Source organism: Gavia stellata, chromosome 23 (genome assembly GCF_030936135.1).
Source record: "Gavia stellata isolate bGavSte3 chromosome 23, bGavSte3.hap2, whole genome shotgun sequence".
NCBI classification, from domain to species: domain Eukaryota; kingdom Metazoa; phylum Chordata; class Aves; order Gaviiformes; family Gaviidae; genus Gavia; species Gavia stellata.
This window is the reverse complement of record NC_082616.1, coordinates 5803362-5825459: the sequence shown is the minus strand read 5'-3', so window position 1 is coordinate 5825459 and position 22098 is coordinate 5803362. Positions and strand designations below refer to the sequence as shown.

General features: G+C 36.4%; 1 protein-coding gene across 1 annotated transcript in view; it reads right to left on the bottom strand.

Annotated features, from left to right (window-relative positions):
* Window positions 1-22098, bottom strand: part of ESF1 (ESF1 nucleolar pre-rRNA processing protein homolog) — a 30767-nt gene that overhangs the window by 859 nt on the left and 7810 nt on the right. The window contains exons 8-13 of the mRNA XM_059828537.1: window positions 21172-21310; window positions 16158-16319; window positions 7939-8060; window positions 6462-6552; window positions 1464-1531; window positions 472-618 (exon numbers count right to left, since the gene is read on the bottom strand). Coding sequence (XP_059684520.1) covers window positions 472-618; window positions 1464-1531; window positions 6462-6552; window positions 7939-8060; window positions 16158-16319; window positions 21172-21310 — 729 coding nt within the window. The remainder of the gene's footprint in view (window positions 1-471; window positions 619-1463; window positions 1532-6461; window positions 6553-7938; window positions 8061-16157; window positions 16320-21171; window positions 21311-22098) is intronic.

The window sequence follows — 22098 nt, the reverse complement described above, 5'->3', positions numbered from 1 at the left end:
AATTCCTGGAACTGCTCCGGTCTCAAAATCCCAGCGAGTGTGAGGTAGAGAGCCAGAAGATACTATTGTTAAAACAGGCAAGTGAACGCTTGTACAAATCCTGTATATGCCTCTATCGACAGACCAAGGAAAGGTTTGTTGTTGAGAACTGACCAGGACGAAAGAAGCAGCGGATACCCATCAGAACAAACATACAAATGAGTTTTTTAGGCAATGAGTTGTACAAGGCCTTGCATAAATAGTCTCTTGTTATCTTACCCAGAGTTTAAAACTGTCCCCCTTCAACCTTCTGTCAGAATATTTCTTGCTTTTTGAAAACAGCCTGTAACTCCCTAAAAAGGTAGATCTAGGTTCTTCTCCTTCAGAAAGAGTAAGGGAGGAAAAGGACATGAGACCACCAAATTTGTCCTGAAAATAACTGATATTACCAAAGGTTCTAGCTGAGCCTCAAAATCAAGGGTATACCATTACCTGGAAGTCATCTTCTAGGAGTTCTTTCTTTTTCATTAACAGCTTCTTTTTCTTCTTGCTCAAATTCTGTTGTTCTACAATCTTTTTATAATTAAAATGTTTTCTGGCATCATCCTCGTCATCCATCATAAGTAAGGCCATTTCAGCCTGTTACAAAATAAGAAAGTCCATGTACACAATGAAATTTTCTATGGAAAATATAGCAGCCCATTAATAAAGTCTGTATCAGTCTACACACATATAAATGAGTTGAAATAGGGTTGTCAGGGCAGTATTATTTCATCCATAACAACATTCTTTTAACATTTTGAGGTGTAATATTAAATACAATACTTGATTTCCTTTTTATTAGATCTAAAATAAATGCAAATATCCACACTCAACTTTTAAACGTATTAATAATCTAATCCAAAAATTGTAGACCATAACTCAGAAATCACGAACGGACACAATTTTCTATTGATATTTACATAGCAAAATAAAAATTAACATGTATGAATTTAATACATTTATTTAGTTAACTTGTTCTGAGAAAGAATGAAAAGCAAACATTCAATAGCAAACAATTCAATCTTCAAGGTTGAAAGTCTACAGGACAAGGTTTGAACACACAAATGTTTCATACCATGCTGATGTTAAAAGTAAACGTTCAGCACTGCCCAACACGCAAACATACTGGGATAGCTTTAAAGCTACAGGGACAATCAGCTCCACCAGTATGGCTTCTGCACCCTTCCATTTCAGTGTTGAGCTGTGTTCAACTATAATCTCCCAGAAAGATACCATGGCGTAATCTTAGAACATCAAAGCATGGACCGTCTACCACTCTTCTTGGTAATTTTTGTTCCAAAAGCTCTCGCTATTAAAATGATACAGTTTCCTTCTACTGCTGTCCTATGGATTTTAGTTCCACTCACAAACAGGTAACACAAATATTTGCAGAATTCAGGCAATGCAACATCTGTAATTCTTAACATTTTAAGCCACTTTACCTTCTGTTTTTCAACTTCATCTTCATCTTCTGAGGTACTTTCAACTGATTCTGGCTTCTTCTTTAAACCTAAGTGCAAATATAGGACATGCACACATTTATTCAAGCTTATGCATGAGAGCATGATTTACCTATGAATAGAACCTCTAAACGCATCTCGTTTTCTTGTAGTCAATACTTTAATGTCAGATGTGAAAAAAGGCTGAAAAGCTAAGAAAAAACAGCTAGACCCAAAGCAATAAAAATCCGCTGAATATTTGTTTACCTTACGGAGGCAGCAATATTCAAATGGCATAAACAAGTCAACAGAAAAGAACACTTAGAAAAAATGGTTTTACTGTATTTTTCACAGAGCAGTAGAGAGAAGCATCACAACAGTGCAGGCAAACATATGACATTACTCCACTCCCAGGGTGTTTTAAAGAGAAATTAGTTTATATACTTATAAATGTAATTGAAGTGTCCTGCAGTTCTCAAATTGTGCATTCTTTCTACTTAAGTAGACAATGTAGTGAATGCTTCAGAATAAAAAGAAAATGTGCATCTCTTGTCTGTATCCAGAATACAAGCCTGCCAACTGACAGAGTTTATCAGTTGTTAAAAAAAACCCAAACAAATGGTTTTTAAAATTGATATGCAAGGCTAAAAGACCATATTGTGCTGTTAGCCACACTAGCGCAAAAAACCCTTGCAAAAAAGACCTGAACAGACTCACAGGAATGAAAATATGATTGACTCTGTTCAGACTGAATTGAATAGTCTTCTGATGAAGCTTTCTTACTCTCTTACTTTAGATACATAGTGCTGATTAGACAGACATAATGAATAGTAACAGCATAAGACATTAGTCAAACATAAATTTTAATGAAAACAGACCAGTTTATAAATCCTACAAAATCAAATTATTCTCTTTGGAATGCCTGTAGACCTTGATCAAGAAGGAGCAGAAAAAGCAGAAGGTTTCCTGACCTATACCACACACTCTGACCTTTGAGCTTGGAATTACATTTCCAGGCAATTTATTACAGTCCACTGGGGGTACTCTTAAGGAAGATATTTGGCTCCATTTTGTTAAGCCAGATTTGTAGTCAGACTAGAAATACAAACACGCCAGAAAAATGTCAAGTTGTATCACTAAGTATACTCTGGAACAGGTCACATTTCTTGAAGAACATTTTTTTCTCCCTTGACTATTCTCTTGACTATTTCTAAATGAATTCCAAGCTGGAAATGGATTTCTAGAAGAAACAAACCACCACCACCAAATAATAAACTATCCAGATGCGCAATGTCATCAGTTCAAGAACTAAATTGTTGATATAGTCATTCCAGAAAATGTGCAGGAAAATCAGATTCAGATATAATATTGTTACCTAACCTACACAATTCATGTTAATGCGTAGAAGGGAGAAATGAATGTTTTACGTAAGACTTCAACAACCATGAAATCTTTTGTATCTTCCCAGAACGGGCTAAACCACAGAAAAGGAAACAGGGCAGAGAGATACGACTTGGAGACAATTATTCTAGAAGTGAAATTAGTAAATCTCTTAGCCTTTCCACCCATCCCCGAAAGAAGGGCTCCTCAAGTCATCTTCCCTCATCTTTCACTGTATGTAGAATCACAGAAGTGAAGATAGCTTATCTTCATGCCTTCAGAGGTTTATGGTGCTGCAGATGGGGGTGAACCAGGAGCTAGTCTCAAACTAAGCTCTTTTCCACGAAAATAAGTAAATAAATACATCTTTATTTCTTACTATGACACTATGCTAATAAACCCAGCTTGGGACCTAAAATCACTCTTAGCACTAGAAATGTTGCATCATACGGAAAACAGTTTGGTTTCAGAATTCACAAATGCATCATTTTCTGTCTCTTTAACATACTCCTGACACAGTCCCTCTTCCCACATACATTCTGGAAGTCCCCATTTTGCACACTTAGGAATGTAAAACCTACGGTAACAGTCTTTCCCAAACTGATTCCAAAACTTAATTTTTCCTAGCACCTAATCCCTACTGCCATCCTTTAATCAGATTTGTTCCACCCTACAGCAGCAGATACTTGTTTTCAATGCTATACAGAACTGATAGCTGCCACCAGCCAGTGAGAAAATCTTCTAGTCTCTGCTGCGAGTCCTCTCTCAAGCTGCCATTCCGCTGTTTCTCAGCTCAAGAATTTAGTTTGTAACATTGATTTTGCACATCAACAACTTCCCAGTGCTAACAGTAAAAGGCTAATCATAATTTTGAGACTTCAAATACAGAGACTGACCCCAGGCCAAAAACTCCTCTCACAAGACCTCTCGTCTGTTTTACTCAGAAACTTGAAAGTCAGTCCCAAAAGCCTTGCAAAGACACACAGTAAATGAATCAGTAATACAGCTAAGACCTTTATCTTCGAAGTACAGGTTCTACAACTATACTCAGATTTTGCTGTTAACCTCTTATAACCCCCTGCTACCTTCCAGCATTAAAAAGCCATCAATTTCTACATATATCATAAATTAGATGAGGAGAAAGCATCTAAATGGTTTGGCACCTCCAGGAGTTGTAATAATGTGTAACGACATGTAGCCCTTTTCTCAAAGAAGGATCAACAGAAATTATGTTTAATAGTCTAAAGCATTCTGAAACTATTCAGTGATCTCCAAAAGCAGAACACTGCTCTCACGTTAATAAGCAATTACACTATTCAGCTATTAATCTTCCAACAGTTTAAGCTACAAAAGTCACTCTGTCCTACGTGAACCTTTTCTGAGACCCCACAGAAACAGATACGGTTAAGACTGAAATTGGCCAAGCCAAATGAAAGATTTACAATACTTTTTGAAACAATATAAAATGCAAGTGGCAAGCGGTTTTTTTTTCTTGACAATATCAAACTAGAATCAAGCTTCTGAAATGCAACATCAAGGCTCAAATATATGCAGCATTTTACATTTTAGCCCGTGGTACTATTGAAAAACCACGTAGGGATTATGCGGATATGAAAACTTTGTACAAAGCAAGCACCACCATGAATTTCAGGAGTGCTAATTTGCACACATCTGCACCCTGCACACTCTCTCTTGGGGTATAGCAGGCACACAGAATTTGCTCTACCTTGCCTCTCCCAAGATGAAGCATCCACAGTGTAAGAATCGCTGCCTGCTTTACAAACAGTTTTCAGGAGCAAAGACAAACCTGATGAACATACACTTAAGGAGACGTCCCATAACTTCCAGTTTTCCTTTCACAGCACTCAAATCTGTTATTCCATTTGTCTAACAGCTCCTTACACTCTTGATTCCCTTTAATTGCCTCAGCTTGTCAAAAACTAACTTAAGACCCATACACATTAAAGTCAAGAAGTGAATCGAGCATGAGAGCAAACACACCACTGCAAAACCCTAACCACTGCAAGACCAGTTTCTGCTCTGGTCCACCTGAGTCTGCAAACATATCCTGTCATATGCTTTTTCAGCATAATTGAAGATCATCTGACAGTCAGTTTAAGGGAGAAATTTAAATCTTGCAGGGGAATTGTGAAAGACTTATGAAAAATTACGATCATTCAAATTATTGCTGCCTGTACCCTAAAAACAAAAGTTGGCAGAGCTACTGTCCAGTTCAAAGAAGATTGTAACCCATTTTCCCCAACTGGATAAGCTAGCTGTGCTTAAAACCAACCCCAGCTATGAGACAGAGGCTGTTCTGGGTAAACTTGGTGAAAGCCAGACAAAGTTGTGCTGTGTAATCATCGTTACAGTGTCAACTGGCTTGCAGCCAACCACTGTACTCTCCCTTTAAAACCTCTCCAGGGCTAGCCACATTCTGTTTTTCTCCTCTTTCTCAGTACATTATCAGTAATCTTGCAGACAAAAGCTTCATTTTCTTAACCTTTATGTCTATTTTATTATCCCCAAAGACTCCACGCACACTAAAAGCCTTATGGACCAGAAAGTTTAAGAATCTGCAGATACGATCGTTCTCTGCTGAGCCCTCTCCATGACACAAAGAATTTCTTATGTAACACAGGAGAAATCGTTTTTTCAGAGGTTTCACACAGAACATTGACACATCAAACATTACTATGCAAGTACCTACACAATCTTGCTATTAAAGAAAAATAAAAAAGAAGTGGTGGAAGGAATGGCATCTTTATAATGAGTCCTGAAATAACCTATACACAACTCACCAGGAAAGCATGGTGAAAACAGCATTGCATGACACCTTAAATTGTGATATTTTCTATAAAACATGGATAGGACTCACCCTACTGTTCTGTACTTCAGACTATTAAGACATATACATCAGCACATTAAGACACAAAGAAGTCCAGGTTTTGTTTTTTAATGATTTACTGTCTCCTAACATAAACTTCAAACAATCAGGACAGAAGCCTACACTGGCTGTTATCAAATTAAAAGTAGTTTACTCTTTTTAATGGAACTTGGATCTGTACTGCTATACTCAAAAAAACCAACCAAACCAAGAGACTGACGATATTTGTAAATCTGTTACTATCTTCTTTTTGTTTGTTTGTTTTCTTACTTATTTTTCTTTTTTTCTTTCTGTCTTTTTTTCTTCTTTTAATATACAATAGTATGAGCCAGTCTTAGGTTTTGGCTCCCAAAAGCATGGAAAGCCAGGAACTCACACTTATCGATTATCCCTACCTTAAAATTTTAACCAGCAAAATCATACTTAAAATATTTTTCCTGTTACCACAGCAAAAGCTAACTTAAACAGCAGATGGTCCGCTTGTTTCTAACAGCCATCCCCAAAAATTGGCTAAATAATGATCTCTGGTGAAAGCTAAGAGAACAATGTTTCCTACCACTCCAATATATGCATCATTTTACAAGAACAGCATCTGCAATTTTAGGCAAATGACAACTACTTTATTTCATTCTGAACATGCTATCTCTCCATTTACTCTAACCCGATTTTGTTTCTAAAGCTCATTATTTAAAGAAAGGGCAGATTTATTCCAGAAGTAACCTGGCTCAACCCACCTGTTTTCTCAAGTTCTTCAGCAAAATATGGGTCGTTGAGATCAACATCAGATGGAAGTTCATCTTCACTCTGTTCTCTCTCAGCAGTAGCCTGTAACAAACCACAAACATTACTTCCATCAACATATAAACTACTACTTAAGTTTCACTGGAATTAGATGTTCCTTCTGTTAGTAACTATGAAGATGAAAAATGAAATACTGTATGCTGAACATCATAAAACTAAAATTCACTTAAAATTGTTAGTAAAGACAAATCAACAATTTAAAACCCGTTTTACAGATTGAAAGATTTTTATGTACCTGAAAAAGGACTACTGACATATTCCAAGGATCTTTATTAGATGTACCCACAAACTGTGATGCACTAGCTAACCATACCCACAAATTACAGGATCACAGCATTGTTATGTCCTGAATTTATGTTCCACAAAAGCTCTACTTGGGGAAAAACTTGAGCAAGGAGCTTCATTTTGGGCTCCGAAATTCAAAAAGACCAAGTTCGGATTTAAAAGAACAAATTCAATTACAGGAAGTATTGTGTCGTAAACCTTGCCCCTTGATTTAATTTATCAGACTGAACAAGAATATTATGCGAGCGGAAGTTGCTCTACTACTTAACAGTGCTACTTATTCTATTCAGAGCACTCATCTTCTGTAAGGTTTAAGAAGTTACTCATCAAATGCCAGTTAAAACTAACTGGAATGCACAGTGTAACTCAAGTTGTAGAGATTACTCTTAAAAACATTTTTCTGCAACATGAATTATATTCAGAGCAATTCAGGAACTTAGGGAAGCTAGATTCTGTATGCCATATGCTTTTTTTTTTCCTAGCATATGCACAAACATTTAATTTATCTGCCTATTTCTGCACATTACTGCCACAGGAGTCAGTTACTTCACAATTACTTTCTGCATGTGGAAAGATGAAGCAACGGCAATTTTCACATTACTATAGGATCATTTTGTTATTCATGCACAGAACTATTTACCAAATTTGCCCTTGCAATTTGAAATCTGAATAATTCTTTGTGGCTATTAATTCTTTGCTGTTAGACCTTTGGGAAGCAAGTCTGTATTATTTTAGGCCAAAAATTTCAAAAACTACAATTATCATTATCATAGCAACTTTGAACTGATACGCATACAGTAGCAAAAAGACCCTTCCTAATGCATTCAAAAATGTAAATTAAAAACCAGCTGTTATTATAACTCATTTACCTTTAAAGCAACACAAGCAGATAAACAAAATTTTGTTTAAGCGTATGTGTGATTAGTAGTATCCTGAATATCCTTTTGCTCTGTAAGTTTGAGGAGGCATTCGGGGTCTTTCCACATGAGTGACCACTGCACATTCTAACCTTAAAACAGTACTGGAAGCTACAGAATTTTTATTTAGTTTTTCCAAAACAAACAATAACAGAAACTTAAGAAAACAAACAAACAACTCCCCCCAAGTGGCCAATGCAAACATTACCTTTCTCTTTTTTTTAAGAATTCTTTTTTCTTTCTTCTTCTCTAGATATTTTTGCCATGGAGTTAAGTTATCCTTTCCTTCCAACCTGTTTTTGACCATTTCTTCAGCAGTTTCTTTGAGACCTAGAACAAAAAATAGTAAGTTAAAGAAATGAGATGAATCTGAATTTTTTTTTTTTTTAAATCAACTGTTTTCTCCTTTGTAAAAGAATAATGTAGTTTTTCTTTAACAAGTCGGTGAAAACAACATAAATATTGCTTAAAACAACATCTTTATAAATCAGGTCACTTTACAGGATGTGTTTTTCCAAATAAAACATTCCTTCAGTAATAAATTGTACAAGAGTCAGAAGAAGAGCTTGCGTATGTAATATCTGATTCCCAACACTCTTGCTATTCCTCAGAAAGGTCTCCTCTCCAGACATTAGACTGTGCAGTCTACAGATGCCACTTTTTAAGGATAAGAGTAACACAATAAAAATAACAACAGACATATACAGAGCCCTTATATTTAATGTATCTTACTATAATTAGTTAAGGTTCACAGAAACACTTTGAATACAGTCCAGTCGTTCCCATTTTTTGTGCATGGCAAAACAAAGTACAAAAGATGAAGTGACTTGATAATGATTCTGAACTGTTAAATCACTATCAGAATATAGGGTCATCTCACAGCTGGCTTGAACCTCTATAGCTGGTGCTCTCCGTTTCACACAGAGATATTATCTGGTTGTCGCTGTATCCGTATGCCTGGCTCACATGATCAAGTTGCTATATACAGCATCTCCACTGCCGAAACTGTGCCTCTGTCATAATACTATGACAATGCTGCAGTATCTCTGATAACCAGTGTATTTTTCGTCCATCATTGTAAAAGCAAACAATAAGCTATTATTTGAATAAATTTAAAGTAAAAATAAATCCGCAGCTAGAAAGCACAGAAAAAGGTAAATAAAAAACCCAAATAATTTCTTGTGTTATGTACTAATGTCATAACATGACATGCATTAAGTTAAACTAGACAAGTTACTTTCAAGTCATCTAGCCTTTTAAAGCTACTTAGTACCAGTCTGATTTAACAACAGAGAACTATCTAAAATTAAAAAACAGTTCACACCCAGTATGACAGTAAGCCTAGATTCAGATTCAATGCTTAAGACAAATAGCTTTTTTTTCTTTTAAAAGTACTTGTTAACAAGAAGCAGAGATTAAGGCCATAGACTGCTTAAAACATATCAGTCTCTCACAGAAACAAAAAAAAAAGTATTTGAAAGACTGTTTTCTGTTATTACTGATTACCAGTTCAGATTGTAGTGACCCAAGATAAAAAAAAAAAAAGCCGCAAAAGAAATAAACCATCCTCTTATTTATTTAGCACACCAAGTTACCAAAAGTAATTTTTGTACTTAACAGCTATGTGAACTGAAAGATTAAAAGAGAAGAGTACCATTCTCTCACTAGACTCAGTGAGGAACTGTAACTATTAGGCCATTAACTCAGATCTGCACCTCTTCCATATCCTTTTGTTACGGGTATGGTGTAAGAGAAGTCCTCAAGTTTGTTTCCTGACCTGTCAAGAGCTGGGAAAGGTGGCTACATACTTTGCTGAAGGAAGCTTCCTCTTTACTTTCAGAGCGTGACAGTTTTCCAAGGGTCCTAGAAAAGTAAACCCCGTAGAAGTGCAACATACCTGGCTCTAAATAATTCTCACATAACAGAATCAAACAGTTAAGTTTGGATGTGTTAATTAGGCTTACATTACATTCAATAATTTAGCAGTGACTGCCACTGTTTCAATGTCTAGCACTTGAAGCTACATGCACTGCTATGTCCTAACCTTTAATTTAGCCTTTTTGTAAAGATGCATTCTGATGGTTTCTCAGCACATGATCGCATTTTACCTTTTCCAGAGGATCTTAACAATTTGATCTATGGATCACGAACATGTAACTACTCAATATTTTCTGTCACTGTTCAATGTATAGCTAAGTTACTGAACATAATAATGTACAGCAAAATTACAGAACATAATTGAACTCTGCTCTAGAAACAGACTGGAGTTTTCTATAATATGTATCATTACAGTATTCCATGGTGCAAAAACATCACCTTAAAAAAGAATCCATTAAATAACTGGACCATCCCCATTTGACATCTAGAATATTTAAATCCAGAATAAGCCCTTCATTTAAAAGCAATCTTTGTCTTTTTGATGAAAAATTCCATACACTTAAGGAATGCTTTTTCAAAAGTCTTTACATCACACAGCACTTGCATGTTATGAGGACAAATACTGATTTCAGGTGCAACTTATACACTTTCAACCCCTTCTTCACAAGATGGGCACTTGCAAAAACAACATCTCACGATGTAAAGATTAACTGACTTGCCTTGCAACACACTGGAGCAGAATTCAGCGGCAGAAAGACAGAATCCACTTCCCTGGCAGGAGGTAACAGCCTGAGAAATGAAGTATTTTTCTCCTACCTTCAATTCCTTGCTTCATTCACTACACACTTTATTTTTTTAAACTTCTGTAACAAATGAGTCAGATATCCTATAGTTAACGTCCTCTTTTACGACATGAGTGCTAGATCTTGGGAGTGTGTAGGAATCGTGTTTCTGCTTCCCCCTCCAAGTCTGACATTTGCCGTCTCTTCCCCAATTCTACTTGTTCTCATTGTCTCTCTTCAGCATCCCCTTCTTACCATCCCAGTCCAGCCTTCACCTAACCAAATCCTACTCTCCCACCTCTCATACCAGTTTTATTGCTTGGAAATCATACTCTGACCTCTCCAGATGTCCTAGACTAGATCCCATTCTTTCTCCCAACTCCCAGGTTTCTCGGTTGGCCAGTCCCTGCTCCTCATCATTCCTTCCAGCTCTCCTCAGTAATGAGGAACTGAAAACAGAGTTCATAATGGAAAAAATGGGCAGCCTTCGTGGACAGTTCTACCCGTCCTCAGAAAAGCAGGCAGAACATTTTTCTGAAAAACTGCAAACACCAATTCCTGTTCTTGCGCTTGTCTAAACTCCAAAAATAATTCAAAGGCTGGAGAGCTGGTTACAACATGTCTGAAACACAAAGTGTGGACAAGATCTAAAATCAAATTAAACCATGCCTTATAGGATAGAAAAGGGTGAAGCAAAAAAAAAAAGGAAAAAAAAAGATAAAGCGTCCTTCTTCTATCCTGGAAAGAAGCCATAATTAACAGTAAGTGGCAAACTTAAAGGAAGGATATTGTATAGGTTCACTAAAAACGTGCCACTAAGAAACCCTCTCATACAACAAGAACAAATATTTTGTTATTTCCAGCTGTACACCTCTTCATCTCCAAAGTCAATGAAAGCAGAGTCATCAGCTTCCCAGAAACTGAACTACTATTACTTTGGAGATTATTTTGCAGTACTTTTGTGGAAAAAATTACTGGTCAGGTAGCAACCTTGCAGATCCTCTCTGAAGACAGTAAATACTGGATTAAAAAATATATGTCACATCTCCAGAAAAAGAGAGACCGAAAATCTCAAAGGAGGTTACAAGATTTCTGATTTATTTGCCTGGAAAATGGAATCATTTGATCCATCTGGCACAGAGGGACTTGGAAGAAAATACAGCCCTTTCTTGTGGTATTTGGCAGTCTCATGAAAGGCATTAAGAGTTTCTCCACAGATTAGAATGGCTTAGAAACTACTGTCCAGACCACTTCCCCAGAATGAGAGTATATTTAAGTGGTCAAAAGGCTTTTGATTGCAGGAGAAAGAAATTGTCTACTTTCGGTAGAATTATTAACTGGCCATAGAAAAGGCTAATTTATACCCTTATCGATATAATTTTTTTTTTTTTTTTAAGAATAAATGAATCACACTAGTTTTATTTAATCTTCACAGATAAGGGCCAGGAAAAGAGGGGGGAAAAGGTCATCTATATTAGCATACAACTAAATCATACCTGAGCTAAAGGATTAAAAGTATGATAAATACTACAACAAACTTAAGGATATTGCTTCTTACACTGGTGGGACAGTGAGGGAGGGTGGGCAGGCCAGAATTTTTACTTCTCTAAACACTTAGTTCTGAAAACTTTTGGAAGTTTAAACAGCATGCAACTATCACAGTTATTAGAAGCTAAGAAGATACTTCTCTATTCTCTGGAACACCTAAATGAGCAAATTCATCTTGCATGTGATGTCTTACCAGAAAAACAAACGCCTTGTTGCAGGTAGCTAAAAGGAATGGTAGGCAAAAATATTCTGATAACATTAGAATTTGTCACCCCCGAAGATAAGGCACCTTAAGGCAAGACAGTTTTCCTAACATAGTATAACTGCCTGAAAAAAAAACCCCACCACACTTAGCAGCTACAATGTCAAGTGTGAAGAACTACAGTGCTGAGCCCATGTGCAGCTGAGCATGTGCTGCTTCCTGCTGCAAGAGGTAAGACTGCTTCAGTCAGAGGACACGCTAAGCAATGCTATAGATTGAGATATATATTCCCCGTGAGCATTGTTGTGCTCCATATAATCTGTAACAACATACAGTTGGGGTTTACTATGCACTTTACAGAGATGTGATTGCCTGCTATTCTGCTTCTCATGAAAACAAATTTTAATTTTTCTTTAAGCCTAGCTAAATATTTACATCTCATTCTTCCCAAAGGAAGAATTTTAAAGTACAATAAAAAAAACCCCAAAAACTTGTATGAAAAACTGGCTGAATATCATCAAGAAATGCAGTTGTGGTCTTCTCCCTTTTCACCTTCTAAAGGGAGCTTTGGGAGCTGGATAAGGATGCATAGTAATTGTTGTTCAAATCAGATATGATTAAGAAAACAGATGGGATGCTTAAATATAACACTGATTTTGTGCCTAAAAGAAACAGACCAAAGAGAGTTGGAACTACATATATTTTATTTTTGCTGGCACTGTGGCTTATTTAAAACTATTATGATTCAAGAATAACTGAATCATTCACAAAGTATGCTTTCTATAACCATGTGTAAATATTTGTGCCAAAACTCAAATTTTTAAATTAATTCAAATCTCTGCCTTTCAATTGAAAAGCTTCCTAGATTTAACTGTTGTAACTCTCTGTATATTAAACATTTGGGCAGGAAAAAGATTTTGCAGTAAGTCAAGCAGCTTAAGGCAGAGCTTGATAATAAAAATATTTCAGCAGACATAAACTGGTTCTGAAAAAATTAAGGAATCTTAAGAGATTATAACAAAAACTATTTTTGAATTCCCAGAATGCTCCAACTGAACATAATTAAATTGGTTTGGAATTTAAATAAGCACGTTTGTTAAAAAAAATTACATAATAACTAATGTACTTCTCTCCCATAAGAAAGCACAGCCTCAACTGCGTCTGTATTGCCAGAGCTATAAACTACTGTTCAGCATGTGCTGACTATGCTCTACTGTAAGAAAAAAAAAAAAAAAAAGAATACAAAGAAAAATCTCCCTTTCAGGTGTGCAGGACCTCTTCTCCAAATGCTGCCTGAAATCAGTAACGGCTAAAGTGTTCCCATAGATTAGACTCAAAAGCAAAGTTAAGACAGTTGTCTTCACTTTTAGGACTTTTGTTTTGGACAAAACTGTATTCCAGAGTGTTCCCATAGATTAGACTCAAAAGCAAAGTTAAGACAGTTGTCTTCACTTTTAGGACTTTTGTTTTGGACAAAACCATATTCCAGAGGCTAATAGCTAGCAGCGGTATTGACTGACCTGATGGAGGTGAACAGTCTAACTAGCAAAGGCAAGTGAACACTTCTATGATTTCCAGAACCTCTGCTCTTTGATAATACTCTAACTTTTTCAGGGTGAGAAATGAGGAAACTGACATATACTGCAAAATCATAGTTGCTAAACTGACATCAAATACTATAAAGTACCAATGTAAACTTCATTGTGCACACATGCATATTCAACCCATCATTTTATGAACAAATATGGCCCAGTGCACAGACATCCAACTGATTCTAAACAAAGGCAGTCATATTTATGAGCACAGGGGTTTTTTGTTTGTTTTGAGGTTTTTTTTCCATCCCTCCCTCAAAAGAGATGAGGATATAGCAAAAGTCCTAGGAGGCCCGCAAGAATGTGCAGTAAGGAAGCGGTTGGACTAGATGTAATACAGAACAAATCCAATTTTCTAAAGTCAAGTTCAGTTGCAAAGAAACAGGGAGCCCCTATATTAGGGAACTGGATTCCATCTCTACTACAGTTCCTAAATGTTACTATAATTTACTTGTAACACGCAAGGCAGTTTTAAGAGGCAGAGCCTTTCAGAAAACTTCTTGCTCTCCCTGTGCAAGAGAGACTAAAAAGAGTTTCCTTTAGTCTCTTTTAAAACAATTTTCCATCTCCTCCAATGAATGGTTTGTTCTAGATTCCCAACTACGTCACCATGTTACGTTGCTTAGACTTTTTTAATTTACAGAACTTCATTTATACAATTTGCAAGATTCTTCAGAAGACAGACTGTATAACAAACAAAAAAACCCCAAACGTGTTTTCCAAACCAACACAAAAAATGGTAGCTTTTCTAACTGCTTAAACAATGCCTGGCCTATATAAACACAGAACACATTCCTAGCAGCAACTGTTTCAACTGTGGTTTCCACCCTCAGTCTGAAAGGTGGCAACAACAAATCGTTGTAAGTATCTGGTAATACCTACCTACCTATGAAAACTCATTTGCCTTGAATGCTCAGTGACACAATGAATTAAAGCTACTAAGCCAGCAACATCAAGAATGCAAATACTGACACACTGTGGACATATGATATAAAACATGACAATACAGCTGTGTTAGCAAGTGCTTGTCCTACCACGCATGATGCATGCTTTCTCTAAAAAGTTTTGGGAGAATTCACGCCAGAAATGATTGGAATTATACAAGCACGACTGAAAACACACAATTATTTTTAATGCCAGTGTATACTTTCGAATACAGACCTTATCAAGAACTAGGAATAAAACTATTCCCCTCAGTTCAATCAATTTCAGTGAATCAGTACAGACCAGAACAAGATTTAAAAAGTGAGCATTTATAGTCAACAGAAGTTACCTGAGTGAATTCAGAGTAATATTAGTGTAAATCACGTAAATGATATAATTCCATATGCATTCCTAGCTGGAATTAACACATCAGTGGTGAAGGGGCTGGATTCTAGTATGTCTCTGATCTCAGTATTTACAGTGACAGCTCAGGCTGTGTCCTTACAGAGCCTGCAGTCCTACACCTCCTGAGCCAATACACCCCCGAAAAGGTAATGTCATGCTTCCCAAGTCTTTGGGCTGCATAATTCAACCCTCTGAGTATTCACCAAATGCCTCCATTTGCCTGACTCAGTAACTCATTGGAAAAGATCCAGATTTTTTCTTCTTTTCTCTGCAGTAGTTCTGTCATTTTAGCAAAGGAAATTAAGCTTGCAAAGAGATCTAACAAGTGCCAGGGCTGGTACAGGCAGTCAGAATGAGCTCTGGGCCAGGACCAAGGAGGAGAGGCCACTGTGAGAACCTTTCCCTTTGTGGATGTAGCGAGTTGTTAAACTGGCTCATTACATCTCAAGGAAAGCACACACCCATAAACAAAATACTTAAAAAAACCAAAACCAATCAGTCTGACTGTCTTTTTTTCATCATAAAGGAAAAAAAACACAGACATTGGTTTTCAGATCTCGGGATGAGTTCTGCTGGGATGCTATATGGTGAAGTTATCTTTTAATTTCCAGATGAAAATCTGGATGTCGCTAAATACACCTAAATATCCCTGGTAGCTGGGATTTCTTCCTGGTAGCTTTCTTTCCCACAGAGCAGTCTCAGTGGAAGGTCAGGCTTCTCCCTTCTCTGTTCCCCCAAATCTTCAGCATTATGCAAGCAAGATTTTAAAACCGTTCTCCTCTAATTTTATGCTAGGCACATTTAAAGCGTAGGTACATTTTATGACTCTATGGCACACACATGAATTCTATTAAAGAAAATCTATAAAGTGATGAATTAAAAAGCAATCACAAAAAAAAAAAAAACTGGCAAAAAATAAGCTACAAAGAGAAGCTTACAGCTTGAGGAACAGTCACATTATTTATTTTCCCTCATTGTAATCCATCTGGATTTCTACTACTATACATCCAACAGCTTACACTATATCCCTATTAGCAAGCCAATACTGCATATCCTCCAATTCAGTAAAAGAAGAAAAGAAAAAAAACCAACTTACCTGGAACCCATTTAATCTCCATTCCTATATCCTTTTCTTCCTGTTTTTTCTCTTTTTCTTGGATACTTTGCAAAAGTTCTCTGTACTTGGCAATTTGCTCTTCATCATCTTTTTGGCTTTTTCTGGGTTTGTCATCTTCCATTCCACTAGCTACATCACCACCTAGAAAGAGAGAGTAAAGCTCACAGACAGCCTCAAGAAAGTGATCACCTTAAAGTTAATGTTCAGGAAACACACCTAAGGCACAGACATTGTTTCTAACAAAACAATCTAAAATATTTTCATCTATTATTCCCCCAAAGAGTAACCAGTTTTAGGATTCCCATACTTATATGAAAAAAGGATAATAGCTGAAAAGACAAAAGAAAATTTTTCCAGGAAAGAATATCACTGATCGGACACAGCATCCTTTATTGCATTTTAAAATTATTAGTTTCAGAGTCCCTTACAGCAGGGTAGTACCTGAATCTCAAAAAATATTTGTGTAAAGCATTTTGAAGATAGGCTGCTGTATTTTAACAAATAAACCTTGCAAGATTCTGTAACAGAGATAATTATTCAATGCCTTATTCTTCAGTGACTTGCTGAATTAACAAATGAAGCAAGATAGAAAGAGGTTTTTTTCTTCTACCCCTCAGAAAAACACCATTACAATGTGACTTAGAATAAGCTTTTAAAAAAAATGTTTCAGAGAAAAGGCTTTTAAGGCTTTAAAGATGCAGCAGCTCCTTGAACTGTAGAAAACCAGGTTTGGGGCAGGCTCCTTTTCTCTTTCTCTCTAGTTTAGCAGTGAAGCCATGCTTCCTACAGTACCCAATAGCATGGAGAGCATAACAGGTGCCTAGAAAGACAGATCACAGTTGCAAGTTAACACAGAGTGACCTGTGGTCTTGAGTTAAACTTAGGTGGGACACTGTTACTCTCTTCCACATCCCATCACCACAAGAAGCTGGTTGTTGGCTGGGAGCAGAAATCTTTACTGTCCAGTTAACTACAGCTGCTTTTCCACTTTCCTCATCAGTAGCTGGGATCGCCCAAGAGGAAAGCATCCGCTCACGCAGCAGCAAAAGGCATTCGGTTTTGAAGACTGAGAAGAAAAATAAGCCATTTCATTGTTTCTTCTCCTGGCATCATGTGAAATGAGAAGTCAAGCTATACTGGATGGGAACTGGATAAGTAAGGGCTACTGATTTGTATTTACGACTGTTTTTGCTAATTTTGCTAGGAGAAATCTAAGTGGCAATGCATATTGTCATACTTTCTCATTTAGATAAGACATGCATTTCTTTTGTCAAATGTTCAACATCGCCTTCAAAAAACCCTTAAGAGCCTTTTCATTCTGTAAACAAATGAAGAACACTTGACAACAGCTGTAAGAAAGGAAAATGAGCTGAATATGTTCTCAAAGTTTGTTCAGAGTTCAAATAACCTTGTCACTGGCTTTCAAGTATCACGCTGTATTGCACAACATGAGGAACCGCGTTCTGATGGATATTAAGGCAGTAATGCTTTCTGCCAATAGCTAGTTCAAAGACTTTTTGAACAAAACACACAAACAATACAAAAAGTTCTGGTGCATTAATAGCTGCACTGCAAGAGAAATACAATTAAGAGGAAAAAGCTTAACCTGTTAAGCAAAAAAAGGCAAAAGCTGATGAAGTTTACAGTATAAAATACAAGTATATACTTAATGTTTTCAAAGGAGAGTAGTAACAGAAGTGCTAAAAGAATTAAGAAGAAAAAAGTTAAAATCCTGAGGCAGGTCATAAACATTCCAATACCATAGTTTGTAGGGTTTGTTTGTTTTTAAAAGCTGTAGTTCATCAAAAATATAAACAAATGCAGAAGCTCAAGATACTAAATTGCTGATTGGCAGCTGTGTTAGCTGAGATCACATTCCTGTGATTACAGTGTTTTGAAGTATTCTTAGTTTAAGATTATCTTGCAGTGGCTGAGTAGATGATTCCTTTTTTTTTGTTTGTTTTCTTTTTAACTCAGCCTTACAAACTAAAGAGAGTAGAAAAATTACAGCAGACACGACATTTGACAAGAGGTCTGCTGCAAAGCTGAGTTTCTTTTAAAGATAGAAAGATAAAATTCCCCCTCATGATGTAATTGCACACCAAAAAATTCAGCTACTGATCTGGACACTGTGTCTGAATTTTCAGACAATGTAAAGGAGGTACTTTGTGCTACGAACCACAACGTACCAGCTCACTGAAACACCTGACATTACAAAACTGTTGTATAACAGTAATACCGACATTCATGGCACACATATTTTAACTTGAAAAATTCCATAGAAATCAGATTAGAACAGCCCAACAAAACCCTGATTATAAATAAAACATTTTAATAATAACAAAAAAAAAAAAGCCCAGAACATTTTTTTCCTTCTTATCACACTCCTACACTTCCATTCAAATAGCTGACATTGGGAAATGTACAAATGGGAAAAAATCATTGTGTTCCATTCCACATAATTCTGCTGGATGGAATCCTGCCAGTTGGAATCCTGTTTTGTATCACAAAACTGAACGGATAAAAGGTCAGGAACACATTAAAGACATGGCAACATAATTCCTCTATTAATAACTTAATTTTAAAAACATCATGAGAATCTAGACATTTCCAGGTTTGAAATTTATTAGTCTGGTAAGATTACTTAAGGTCAATTTCTTTTCCTTCCCAGCAACGGAAGTTTACTTTTTAAAATTTCTGAAGTGTTGCTCACTTATAGATGTTCGCTTTCATCACCACCTTATTACAGATGCTATTCTTTAACATAGCGGTAGTCTTGTACATAATAAGAAGATGGAAATGCTCTCCTCTGCATCTACTGCTCCCATTTAGATACTTTACTAAGCATTACTAGAGAAACTAAAGGTCACAGAGGTGCAGTTTATAAGTGCGTTTTTATGTAAGATGAGAAACAAATGGACATTAACCCTGCTAAGATATTGCCAAGCTGAGTTTGCCGCCAGAAGATTTCCCAACTCTATAACCAGAAAAGTCTGTAACGCTCTTTTGCAGGCTCCAAACTCATCTCTGATTGCAGCAACCTGCTTTAATGCAGTATAAATCAATTTTAACATCTGTTTGAAAGACCTGATTAAGTCTTAATGACATTTTCTTTGCCTCGTAATTTAGGCTATATATATATTATTAATTAAGAGCAGATCAAATTTTAGAGTGAAAACAAGCAAGGTAATTCAGGAATTTACATGTTGGTGCACCATATACAGAAGATTCACATACGTTATGAAGTTAGGTGACTTTCTCTTTATATTAATGACATTCTCTTTACATTCTTAAGTACATGAACCAAAAAAGCGTTTGAAAGATGTTACTACTACACTCTGAAGTTCCCTAAAGCATGTTCTGCTGCTTACCTTTCCCCTCACTATCTAAGACCTATAGCTTAGGAGTACCAGAAGGCCTGTAGCACCACTTTTCTCCACTGCCATTCACACTCCCCTGTTTACCCAAGAAGAGCTACTGCTGGAAGCTCTGTACAATCTGCACTTCCCTCAGGACCTTCTAAGGTCTGGAGTGCATTCAACATCCTGCCTAGGCCATCCCAACAAGCACAGTCTTAGAGCAGCTTCAGTATCTCCTTGCCCTGCAGAGACTTTCGTATGTGTATAGAGGACAAAACACTATATTAACCTATAATGCAGTGAGCATCGCACCTAATTGATTTAGTCATTAGCCACTTCGCATTTCAAACTAGGACTTTTCCTCTGAAAAGGAAGCACCTCCAGTTCTATTGAAAACAATTTTATCTCGGAAATGAAGAGATTAAAGTACGTGTTGCCAAACTTGACAAAGAAATGTTAAGGTACCCTAAGAAAAGGAGAGAGAGGAGTAGGAGGAGGAAAAAAAAGGCGAAGAAAATTATTTTACACTCAGAGGTGCAGGCTTCTGTTCAGAAAGCAGCTATTCAAGGGTTCAAACATAGGATAACTCCTAATTACCTACCATTTGGTAATTTTTGATCAGTGTTACTCAGACTTCACAGAAAGGCAGCAGATCTTCATTCAGCACTGAATAAACAGAATAGCTACCACGTTCTCTACATGAATCATTCAATCGTATGATGAAAAGCAATTTTTCTTTAACAGATTTATCATATCAGCAATAAAGAAAATATGCCATGATTTAGAGATCACTGTGACCTTACTACTCAAAATCACTCAAATTATAATCATTATACTTGGCTTAATCAAACATTAATCACACCTGGTAAAGAGATCTTGCAGTACAGAAATGAAAACCAGAAAACTGTTTTAAAGCTAAGGTGATAATACTTAAGTCAAACTCTCACCAACGAATCTTCTAAGCAAGCTGTAACTCCAAATTCAGCTAACACACTTTGTCTTCAAAAAGAATGTAGTAATTTTGGAGTCATACTAGTGATATTATTTATTTGGAGAATCAGAATCAGGTTTGCATAATGAATCTCAAGTGTGGTTTTAGAGATACCATTTTAAAAAGTGGTACATGTGTTTTCTTGTCATGTATAAAAAACACTGGAAAAGTGTATTTAACTCAAACAAACAAAAAAAGAAATAAAGAAAAAGGGAATGTCAAGTTCCAGTAAATTTATAGAACTCTACAGTTTCCATGTTAACATGCCTAACCTATCTATCTTTTCAAAAAAATCTTTAGCATCTGTCAATCTGTCTGTGTTCTGTCATCAATCCATTTATTTCCTAATTGAACAGAGCAAACAAAAAATACCAATGTGCTCACCATGAATTTCCCTCCACCCTTAGGTCACACACACAAAAAGTGAATATATGCCACTTTTGGACATGTTTAGCTCTGGAGGAAAGGTAGGTTATTTTCATAGTAGCACCTGACCACAGCTTTTATACAACAAGGATAATATTGTCTCTGTAAAAGACCACATTCAAAGCATTTTCTAACGATATGGAATTTACATATTTAAATAACTTGTGTTCAAAACACTGCAGCTAATGACTTTGTGGACATATATTAACGTAAGTACCTTGCTGCTGTTCTTCCTCTTCTTCACTAGACGAAGCCAAATAAGCTTGAAAATCCATGTCAAGAAGTTCTTCTTTTTTAAAAGTTCTGTTAAGTGACATTACTCGTTCATGATCTGTCTCATCCCATGTGATATCTACCTTAAAAACAAGAATGCCACTTGTAGAAGCTGAAACACTAAAACAAAACACTGTAACTCTGTCTTTTTAGGGAAAATTATTTGATACCTTCAATTTAAGAAGCAATGTAAACCTGTTACTAATGTTCTCTACAACGATTAGCTATAATAACGATTTACTAAAATAAATTTAATTACAACTTTTTGGAATTTGTTCTACAATGAGTTTCAAGGAGTTTTAACTACATGAAAGAATGAAGAAGTCTCCTCATGCACTGAAGGGTTCTGTAACAGCAGGTCACACAACACGAGATCTCTGTAAGCCAAGTTTCTTTTGTGGCAGCAGATACTGGTGTTGAAGCAGCTACCAACTCCTCTCCTTTCCTCTTCCAGCAGCAACTCATTCCTGGAATCACGCACGGATTGCAACTGGGACAATGAAAGCCTTTGCACAACTGCACCCTCAACCGGAAAGTGAAACAGATCTGACTGAAAAATGATCCAGCAGAAATTATTTATTTCTCAACTAATCACTTCTCCAATCCGGTTCACTTCACGGCCAGATGGAAGTTTTGGCTGTCACATAAGACAGAGTAGGAATGAATAGCTACAAGGCGGGGAAGCAACAGTTTAAGCCTGGCACTGCCACCAAAAAGGCTCTTGTTGAGCTACACACAAATACCCATTTTAGGCAATTTAGAAGATTTAACTGTGAATAACAAAGTAATTCCATGTGCAACTTGTAATAGAGGTATAATAAGGTCAAAATGTAGTATTTAATTTGTAACAAAGAAGCCGAATCTCTTTCAA